We start from the raw sequence: 11,440 nt of genomic DNA, 5'->3' as shown, positions 1-11,440 counted from the left end.
GCTGCCCCCTGTCTTATTCTCCATCAAATTAAGCGGGACAAATTAATTCATCCTATAAAGTTGCACCAAAATGAGAGTTTGGCTTTGACCTGGAATGTTAAAAGTACTTGAAATGAAGTGTGCGTTTATTGTGTGCTCCAGCAGTAACACCCTTCCTTGACTTTGTTCTACAGATGAAACACGAGCCATTCTTCTTGTTTGGCAGCAAGCTTGAAAAGAAAGTAGTGGGGAATATTATAAAAGAAAGAGTAAAAGGAGACATTCATGGAGATAAAGACATTACATCCAAACAAACTGAGCCGATACGAATTAAAATCTTTGAAGGAGGGTAAGAAAATGCAACTGGAAATTTCAAGCTCAGCCTGTCATTTTAAAGAGATTTGAGAATGAATGTGAATGAATTAGGATGTGAACAGTCTCCTGTATTCCTGCCATGTCTTGTAGCTCCCAAGCCTCTTCATTTTTATGCATATGTCAGTCTTAAAACAATCTGCAGGGTACCTGTATACTTACTCTTGGCTCTACTTTGCTGTTAGAACAATTATATTTTCCATCTGTGTGAGAGCACTCCCAGAAAATTGTTGCTTTCATTCCTTAAGTCATAAAGAAATGGATAAATGGTTAACATTTTGATATTATGTATACCATTTCTCTTTATTTAATGGCTTCCATGAGGATATTGTTCCATTTTTAGAGTCTGTGTACCTCCACTCTCTTGAACGGGTTAGCTAGGCATGCTTACTCTTAATCTTGTAATGTTTATTATTTACTGAAGTTGGATTTTGGAGGTAAAATGTAAGATGACAATTAAATCTATGATATCTAAGCCTAATCTATAGTTCTGTGATCTGTGGTTGATAAAATGTTTTATTTTACCATGGCCATCTGTCGCTCAAGGGATAACAGAAACAAATAACAGAGAGAGGGAATAGGAGACCTCCAAGTCCATTAACATTGTTTTGAAGCTTCTGAAGCTTGTTATAAAAAGCAAATGAAATGGACACTTGTTTGCCTCTGTAGTGTACTCTAAAATGGAAGATATTGTTTAATTTCTTTTACAGAATTCTGACATGATGCAATTAATTTGCCAGTTGTTAATAGTGAATAGTCAGGTGGCTGAAAAAGATGTGGTTTTCATTCTTACTAAAGTCAGATGGTCTCACAGCACTATTTTATTAGGGTAACTAAATAGGTCAGGATGGAGATGTAAGAAATTTGTACATCCATTTCCTTCTCCTGTCAGTTTGTACCCTTTAAAATTTCAGTTGTCCTGCATTAACATTATATGTTTTGGCTCCACTTGAATAGTCTCCATGAAATGAACATTGGTGTTTCTCTGTAGTCTGCAACACTGAAGGAGTATAGCCTACGTCTTGCCTGAAAGACTGAAAACGTTATTTTGGAGATTGCTATAAGTATGCTAGCCCAGACACCCTGATCCTGGCTGTTGTCTCTAGTTGTATGTTGTCCTAGTACCCAAGCCGCTAGGCTGGCCACAGAAGAGTGACCCAAATTCAGGGGTGCGCCTGTGTTTACAAGAGCTTTAAAGAGCTGTTGCTTCAACTCACAACCACTTTGAAGTAAAAAATTTGCCTGCTTCCCACTATGTATCATTTCTGAATTTGGATCACCCAGCTGAAGACAGTCTGCACTAATGTAAGCTGCCTGATGAGAGGTCAGAAGAGTAAAAGTGTATTAAGAAAAGCAACTTAAAGGAGGATTCAGATCAGTGTGAGCTGCAACAAACAGATCATTCTATAAAACACCTCTACCATCTAATACCTTCTTTAAGAAACTTTGTATGTTAGTTACACCATCTTAAGTTTCCCTGTATACCAGTGAGGTCTACAAAACTATTTGTGTAAAGTCATAAAATTCACCTGTCACCTAGAAATGTCTCCTAGTAATACTTGGCTATGTTTAGATCTCCTTTGAGTAAAACAAAGCATAAGAAACCTTGATGTGCACATTAATTTCTGGAGTGGGGGGGACGAATAATCTGTGCAGTAGACTGGGACTTCCTCAATAGAAGTATATAACCTGCAAAGCTACAGTGAATGAGATGATGCAGTGTTAATGGGTACACCTAATTTTATCGAACATTTTGTAGGAATTATTTGTGGAAGGGTAGATTCATTCTTATCATTAGTTTGGCTATTTTTTAAATGGATCTAATATTCTTTAGATATTATAACCACGTCTGTCTTTTTTTCTGTCCTGACTATTGAATTTGTCATCCTCTTCTGGTTTTTTTTTTATGACTTCTGAAAGCTAGTTTTTAACATGGGTGGGTTTCCGTGATTGCTTGCCCTTGGCTGTTTGTAGAGCTGTTCTGTTCTCCTCTAGTCTGCTCTACTGTCATCAAGCTCATCTTCGTATCATCTCAGCACGTGCAAGTAGTGCACTGAACGATGCAGCAAATGTCTGTCATCTTCATTTCACGTTTTCTCCCCTGGACAGACAAACATACATGGTGATACTTTGTTTCAGTAATGTATTTTCATTTTGTTTTTCATTTGTCTTGGGCAGTGGATTTGCTTAGGATTCTTGATTGCTTTTGTTCTGTAAGTGCGAAGAAGGCAATTCAGAATCCATAGTTGAGAAAGATCTGTGGTTGTCAGTTTTCGGTTTGTGGGAAAGCCTGTCCTCTGAGCAGGGAAGTGCAGTTGTGCAGCTGCCTTATGCCAGGGGACAGAAGTGCTCGTATGGCAGGTGGGCAAAAAGCAAATAGACAGGGCTGGGGATGAGTGAGAAGCTGAAGGAGCAGAATGAATGGAGTTGAGGCAAAAAGGAGATGTCACAGCACATCACCACCTTTCTGCACCAAAGCCCGTCAAGAGCAGTTTGTAAGCATCGTAGCAGAGGGAGTTTTGAAGGAAGAAGCTAACAACCATATTATTACCTCTGGCAGGTGGCTTGATTCAAATGAAATGATCTGAATCACAAAATCTGCTTTCCATCATCTGCAACTGCAAAACCCTGATGGGTTATGAAGCAGTGTTCCTCAAAGAAAAGCAGCAATTTGAAGTTCAGTACTTGCAGCAGTACAGTTGGTTACTAATGGCGTGAAGTGAAAAGAAAGGAGGGACAGGGCAAACATGCCTGCTCATCTGACATCTAGCTTAATGACATTATCAGCTCACAGCAAGAGTTCACAGTTAGCTTATGGTCACTCTTTTATATCTATCAATCAGTAACAGACTCTAATTGAAAATCCCCAATAAAATAACATTTTGGATAGAAATTGCAGGACTCTGAGGCTTGTTAGTGCTTTTTAACTCTAGAGTCCCATTCAAATCAAGCTCAGAGCAGCAGTGACCATAGTCCTTATATGAAAGTTATGTAGTGTGAAGGGGGAAATTACTGAAAGCTTTGAGAGAGGCACGAGTTAATAGTAAGATCTAATATTCCTGGGAGCTAGAAAGATAATTACCATAGACTCAGTCTTCTGGTGTTTCAGTTTTTGGACCAGGCCTTCTTTGAGTGTCAAATTTGTGTGTGTCATTTCTCTTACAGTCATTGTTATGGTAAAGCATACTTAGAGAGTCAAGGTCAGTTATGGCCAAGAACCATCCATATGAATGATGAAGAGACAGATCTTGTCTAATTGTCTTTGTATCCAATGGGATCTGACAGGTGACAGAAGCTGGTGGAATGAGGTCAGGAAGAGGAGCAGCAGAGATGGAGCAGCGGAAAAGCACATGTTATAACACAGCATTTATCTTACCAGTATCAATCATGGGCGATATGGTAGACTCCATCCCAGCAAAATCAGACTGTAAGGAGAGATGAAAAGAAGATAAAATGGCAGTCTTTCAAACAATAATGGACTTTTTTTCTGTCTGTGGGAGAAAGCCTGGAGGTAGCTGATGAAGCAGTGGATAGAGAAATGACTAGGAGTCACTGGCATGTGTGTATGAAGGAGAACTTGGGAAATGGGACAGACAGAAAAGCAGAATCCCAGAAATATAAAAAAAAAAAGCTGTTAGAGAGATGGCTAAATATTAAATGACATTAGACTATGCCAGTTTTGCCCATGGTGCCAGGGACAATGAAGGAAAAGGGAGAGGGCCAACTTTATTGGAAAGGAGATGAAAAAAACTGAATTTAGGCATCCACATTTGAAAGAGGAGCTGATGTTTTTAACAGATAAAAAGATGTATGTGAGAACAGGACAGTGTTTTATGTATTTCTAAGATATTAGCTTCATTATTTATATTGCCAGTGATATAGCTGAACATATGGAAGAAGTGTTCATCTAAGAAAAGCACACTTTAAAAATGTTTCAGCTCTGTAACCCCAAAATTGCCACTTGCTTCTTGTAGAGTTATCATCACATTAACAGAATCTTTCACACAGTCCTTTATTTATTTACAGGGCTGTCAGTACCAGCGATATTTTGTGGGCTGCGCATCCACAGGGTGACTGAAAGTACTTTATGCTGCTTAGGGAAAGGGCAAGGGAGGACAGAGGGCAGAAAAAATATTATTTCTCAGTTCTAGCAATTTCTGGATTTTACTTTGGGTGAATGAGGATGAAATTCTCCCTCTGGGGAACGCCCAGTGCTCTTCAAACCTCAGAACAGCCTGAGCAGATCCCCTGGGCTCTTTCAGATTTCAGTATTAACAATCTATCATGATAGTAAAGGCAATGTGCAGCTTTACATAGATTTGCATATCTTATTTATTATCTAACTACATACTATGTAATCAGCAAAAATAGCATGGAACGCTTTTGCCTGTGCTAAGAAAAATTCTTTTAACAGCTTTCTGTTAAGTGTGCAGCTTGGAAGTTTCCCATTTTATTTCTAAAGCAGCATGTACCTGAGTGAACTCAACTTGGTGTCCCTTAGGGAGGGATCCATCTTTGGGAACTTCAGACATCTGTAGTGTAAATGCGTACATCCTCCCTAGTCATCTGCGTTCCCTTTATGCTTAATGGGGAGAAACAGGTATTTCCAGGATATGATTTATCTGATCCCAAGGGATAAATACACTAAAATAGTTGAATGAACCATGCTGCAAAATGACGCTGTTTTCAGTGGTGGTAGATGCCTCCATTCTACAAGACTACAGTTAGCTGAAATAAATCCAACCTGCAGGCTCATATTTGGAGTTGCACTGTGTCTATAGGAATGGTAGCTACTCTGTTTCCTGACAAGATGTTTATACTATTCTCACACTGCAACCCTTTGGTCTCACATTGTTAAAACACATTAGGACCAGTGCATTCCCTGAAAGGCAAATACTTTGTGTTCCAAACTGGAAATTCAGTAGTTCCTATGGGCTTCTGTGGATTTCTTGTGATGAGATGTATACTGGATCAGGATCAGATGCATAGAGGTGATGCCTGTGCCTGTATGTGACCTAGAGTCTGTATGATTTAAATGCTTGCTCTCTTCCAACAGGTATAAATCAAATGAGGATTATGTCTATGTCAGAGGTCGCGGCCGAGGGAAGTACATTTGTGAAGAATGTGGAATTCGCTGCAAGAAGCCAAGCATGCTCAAAAAACATATCCGCACTCATACTGATGTCCGGCCTTATGTATGCAAGTTGTGCAATTTTGCCTTCAAAACTAAAGGTACTTGACCGTTTTTGCTGAACTCTTGCCACTTCCCAGACAAATCTGGAGCTATTTTGCCATCTGGGATTCAAGCACCCTTTGCAATCAAGGAAAGAATTTTCTTCAGAATAAAATTATTGTGTTTATGTATACAGGACTTCATGAAAGAGGTTTTTCTCTCCTGTTTAATTGATCCAGGGATTTTGTGAGGCTCTGAGACTCCTTGGATAGCCTCATTAAGGGCTATAGGCTCTTGGCTGGTCCATCTGTCTGCAGAGAAAATATAGTAGCATAAGAACCGCCCTTACAAATAATACTTTCTACCAAAATTGTTATATGGTGAAAATTTTAATTGCAGCAACGCTTAAATGCTACCAGGAGAGTACACTTGTTATGACATAATGTAGAAGCAGAGCATCAGCTGCTGAGGAAAACATGCCTTCACGGGCTTTACAGTGGGTCAGTTTCAAGTTTATAAATAATGTATGTCTCCCAGATGGACCACTCCATCCACTGTGGCATTAATTATGAATAGAGATCTGATAGCTTGTGTTCACATGTATTTATCAGCACAGAGAAAAGCTTCCATTTGTCACCCTGAGGCCACAGATAATGATATTCTTTGGAATTTCGATTTGCATTGCATCTCCTTAAAAGAAAAAAAATCTTCTCTTTGGTAGCATTTCTTTGTAGCGCAGCCCAAATGAGCCTTACATTTTCAGTTTCTTAGCTTCCCTTTGGCAGACAAGGGAGACAGATTCTGGTCCCAGTGCGGTGAACTTACTTGAAGGGGGAGAGAGGAAGCTGAAGGAAATTTCTCCCAAGATCCCAGTGCAGCTTCATGGCTGTTTTGAGGATTGAGAATTGTAATAGTTTCCATGACTCCAGCAGTTCTTCTTCTGCCAAAGATGGGAATAGCTGATGGATGGTAGTAGACCCATCAACCTAATTTAAGATGAGAACTTGCATGGGGGTGTAGGGACAAAGACAAGGAGCTGCTCGTTTGTAGTCCCAATAGACCATCTGGTGAACTGTTCTCGGATCATTGTTTACATTTGACATTGCTGGAGGAATGGGTCTTGAAGGAGGATTGTGGTTTTGCAGCTGTGTTCAGAAAGTACATTCCAGGCAGAAGAGATGGCATGGAAAGAAATGTGAAATTGCTTGCTGAGGCTGTCATTTCTGGCAGAGAAGAAGAAACAGGGAGGAGATGGTATACTATTGCACAAGAAGGGCACGAGTAGGAAGAAACTAAGTTAGCCTTCGAAGTACAGAAGGGTTTAACTGGCGTATTACTGCTTATGAGCAGTTGTCAGCCTCACAACTATTGTTGCTATTTTGCAGAGAACAGCAGGGGACAGACCTTCAGAGGTATTTAGGTTTTCAGTATACACCCTGAGTGTTTAGCCATCCAGAGGCATCAGTGGCTAAGTTAGACTTTTCATGCAGTGCACAGGCACAATAAGAAACTCTTACTGAGAAGGGAATTACCTGAACTCGCTGGGACTGAAAGTCAGAGGAGAAGAGCCTGGCTGGTGAGCTTCTAAGCACACCTCCACTATCCAGCAGAGTGGTGCAGTGTTCCTGCCCCCAGGTTGCATGTGCCGCACTCACAACCATCTGGAGACGCTGGTTGGGGTCCCAAAAGCAGCATAGGTACATTCACAGAGTGCTTTCCTTGAGCTAAGAAGCACCGTGTCTTGGTAGTGGGTTGGGTGTTGCTTGCACCATGCTTTCCCTGTTGGGTGTTGCAAATGTGACTGAAGTGGCTAATGGATTAGAGTGATATTCTCATTTCTCCAGCTTGTGCTTTGTGCTCAAGATTCTTTGCCATGAAATGTCTCTTGGAGCCAGTCTCAACCCAGTTTTCTTATCTGTGAAAAAAACAGACTAAGACAGGCACTCCAGAAAGTCAATAGTCTAGTGTTAGATTGCTCCCTCAGGGGAATGGGAGATCTGATTTCAAATCCCTGCTGTGTCTGGTCCAGATCCATAGTCCAAAGCAGGGAACTGAACCTGGATTTCCCACATCCTGGGTGAAGGCTGTAAGTACAGCTCCTCTCAGTTCAGAGATTGCAGCTAGATGGTAAACTTGCATAGAGAAGTCTTCCTTAAATGTCTTTTTTGTGGGGTACTTTTGCTTCAAAATTCTTAGAACACAATGAACATTTGGAACCTACATATGAAGTAAATGGGAGACCCCTTAGCTTGAAAGTACCACCGTGAAACTAGGAATGTGAGCCCTGAACGGCTGGTGTCCAGGCAGGTGTACATATCATGAACACTGAGCCCAGGGATAGATAGCATCCAGAAGTGAGTTATTTAGCTTGCTGGGGTGCCTAAATGTCATGTGGAATATTGGAGAGATGCCTATATACCTCTCAGGCCCTGAGTTCATTTGAATTTTTTTTTTTTTTTTTTAAGATATAAAATCCCACTCTCATTAAAACAGGCTCTGAGGGCAATGGGATGGATGAGTCAGCCCTGTCTGTTGTGGGTTTTTTTAAACTAAAAACCCCCATCTGCAGGATAACGGAGTTAAGATACACCAAAACCTGACTTGGAGGGTGATCTTTGCTGTTGTCCGTTAATTAGATTAATCTCTGATCCATAGGAAATCTGACAAAACATATGAAGTCTAAAGCACACATGAAAAAATGCCTGGAACTTGGAGTATCAATGACATCCGTAGATGATGCTGAAACTGAAGAAGCAGGTATGTCAGAATGATTTAATTTAGTTGGAATGGCCTCTGGAGTATGCAAATGACTTATTGCACTTCAGCACAGTGGCTGGCATGGGAAAAATATTAAGAGTATTTGGGGCATTTTTTAATTAAGAGGCATCTTTTTAATAAGCAGGAGGTATAAAAAATAAATCCAATCCATTTGTCTGAGTTACATTTTTTATTAACATACATGAGGAAGAGCTAGAAATAAAAGTATGACCTGTTGTCATCTATGTCATACAAAGTTCCCAATCTTTTCAGTTTAGTTGTGAGAGTTGGCAACATGTAGCGAAGTTGCAAGGTGAGGTAGGGTGAATTTGTTTTTTATACTTCCTTTCAAGTATAGAGTTTTAAGGTATTATTATGAAAAATTGTGGTTTGAGACTATGAAGAATGGCTTTATGCAGCCATCCCAGATGAAGACCATCCAGCGATGGCAATGAGTATGCTGGGTGGGGAACGAATGTGGCAGAAGGTGTAAGAGGTATGGTGTGTGCTCACTATTTTGACTTGCCATGGCTGTTTCAGAAAACATGGAGGACATGCAGCAGGAGGCAGAGAAGAGTAGCAACCTGGCAGGCCTGTCAGCAGAGCACCAGTTTTCTGATGCAGAGGAGTCAGATGGCGAGGACGGCGATGACAATGATGATGACGATGAAGATGATGATGATTTTGATGATACTCAGGGAGACTCGACACCAAAAACCAGATCAAGAAGCACCAGCCCACAGCCCCCTCGGTTCTCCTCCCTGTCTGTGAACTCGGCTGGGGCATCGCAGGGGGCTTCCCCCGAGGGCTCACTTTCCGTGGGACACTCCTCCCTCATCAGTTACTTGGTCACCTTACCTAGCATTCAGGTTACTCAGCTTGTAACACCAAGTGACTCCTGTGAAGACTCACAGATGACAGAATATCAGAGGTTTTTCCAGAGTAAGAGTACCGATTCAGAGCCCGATAAAGACAGGTTGGACATACCTAGCTACATGGATGAGGATTACATGCTTTCGTTAGACCCCAGTTCGTCTCCGAGAGACCTCTCACCTTCCAGTCGGCAGTCGTCACCTGGCTATGATTCTTCACCCTATAGAGATAACTCACCAAAGAGGTATTTAATGCCAAAAGGGGATTTGTCACCCAGAAGGCATCTGTCACCCCGAAGAGATATTTCACCCATGAGGCACCTTTCCCCGCGGAAGGAGGCTGTGCTGAGGAGAGAGTTATCACCAAGACGGGATGTGTCACCAAGACGTCACCTATCGCCAAGAAGACCAATGTCACCAGGGAAAGATGCGTCTGTTCGAAGAGATTTGTCTCCTAGGCGAGAGAGGAGATATATGGCCTCTGTTAGAGCGGCGTCTCCCCGGAGGGGCTTATACCATAATCCAGCGTTGTCCATGGGTCAATATTTACAGTCTGAATCTATTCCAGTGGGTCATTCAGTAAGTATGAAAGAATATTTTCACTCCTGTAGTCAAAACCAGTGCTCTTATCTAATTTGTGCATAGTATTTTAAAAAATGTTGCAGCTTTGTAGAAGAAGGAGGCATAAGCTTTGAGCCTTGGTGGGAAGTCCGGGAACAAATACAAGAAATTTGGAATAGACGGAGACCAGATAAGGGTGTTGATTCAGTTAGATGCAATAGAGTCACCCTGAGGGTCAAATCTTCACATGCTATAAGCCTGAGTAGCTCCATTAAGTTCAATGAAATTAGGCTGGCTTACATTAACTGCCCCTGTCTTTATTATATTTATTTTATATATTATATTATATTATATTTTATTTTAAAATAGCCCCGGGAGCTTACATGGTGTGTGGGGCTTGTTTCTGCTGTTTCTGTAAAACCTTTTACGTCCCAGACTGTCTGATGGGATTGAGCCCAGATCAGGGCTTAAGGTCCTGATACTGCAGTACGGTGCCCATCACTGCAGTATTGTTTAATGGAATAAAAATGCTAAAATAAATGGAACCTCTCGGAAAAGCAGGGTGCCCACCGAAATCAGGATCTGTGGCTGGGGTTTAAAGGATATTATCGTGTGACAGGAGCAGGCAGCTGTTTGCCCTGCAGAATGCACCATCACAACTGGCTGTTTCGGCAGGGACACAACTGTCTGGGTGGAAATGGAAATATGCAAAACTTGCACAGCTGCTGTCTGTGCTGTTCCCATTCCGTAAATCGGCTCTCCAAAACTGCCGACTTGGCACTTTTGACTGGCCCCAGCATTCACAAAGCACTCTCTCCACAAATAAATTTGGTCTGTAGAGTTAAGGAACAGCCTCACTACGTATGCATTTATTTATTTAGTACGCTCCCCTCGCCACATCTGATGTTGCTGCTGCCCTCTCACTGCGTGCCTTGTCAGCCCATTTGTGTGGGTTCAACCCTGGCAAGCTGTGACAGGCTCACCCTGCCTCAGGGCTCCTGCCTCCCTGCCCTCCTCCTGGCAGGGCTCTCCTCCCCCCTGGTATAGCCATTGCCGGTCTTCTTGGCTCTTTGTGTAGTCTTTGTGGTGCTTAAGAATTAAACCTTAACCTCATAAAATCAGCATTTCCAGAGCTCTGGGGTGAATTTCTCTGTGGAGCCAGGCTGATGTGTTACCTGCACCTGGGAATGGAGCAAGGGGTGCTGCTGGGCAAAGGTGGCTGGAGCAGGGATGGACCGAACAGAGCAGAGATGCTGCCAGCCTAGCAGATCCAAAAGTGGTTTCCCAGCTTTTCAGGGGGATAAGGGAAGGCTGCAATGTGAGGGACCACGTGTGTAGGGGAGAGCAACCAGGTATTTCTCCCACATACTAGATGTGGCCCCATGGCCTGGTAAGTTGTTGGGAAGAGCAGCAGAGAGGGGTGGCTGACTAAGTGGTCCTTGAGGAAGGGCACGCTGAAACCCTGCTGCACTCTCATAGGAGTTATCACTGCATAGCTGAGGGAGGATACAAATCCCACCAGCAGTTCTACCAACAAAGTAAGGAAGCACAGCAAGAGGACAAAGAGCCACCAGTATAACAGTCATTGCGTCTTAGTATCAGATGGGAGGGATTGTATGAGATGCTGCAGCTGACATTGTGCAGGGAGCCCCAGTCCCTAATGTCCTGCATGAGGCACTTCCACTGGCATCCTGTAGTAGAGATTTTGGATGTGTGATGATGCTGG

General features: G+C 42.3%; 1 protein-coding gene across 9 annotated transcripts in view; it reads left to right on the top strand.

Moving 5' to 3' along the window:
* The window catches only part of HIVEP2 (HIVEP zinc finger 2), a 142,346-nt gene that overhangs the window by 124,156 nt on the left and 6,750 nt on the right, over window positions 1-11,440 (top strand). For all 9 annotated transcript variants that reach the window (XM_049800927.1, XM_049800930.1, XM_049800925.1 and 6 more), the window contains 4 exons: window positions 174-328; window positions 5,408-5,583; window positions 8,180-8,281; window positions 8,822-9,732. In XM_049800927.1, the coding sequence (XP_049656884.1) occupies window positions 174-328; window positions 5,408-5,583; window positions 8,180-8,281; window positions 8,822-9,732 (1,344 nt within the window). The remainder of the gene's footprint in view (window positions 1-173; window positions 329-5,407; window positions 5,584-8,179; window positions 8,282-8,821; window positions 9,733-11,440) is intronic.

The sequence above is a fragment of the Accipiter gentilis genome, chromosome 5 (assembly GCF_929443795.1).
Source record: "Accipiter gentilis chromosome 5, bAccGen1.1, whole genome shotgun sequence".
In the NCBI taxonomy this organism is placed as follows: Eukaryota; Metazoa; Chordata; class Aves; order Accipitriformes; family Accipitridae; genus Astur; species Astur gentilis.
This window is presented reverse-complemented; position numbering and strand designations above follow the sequence as displayed.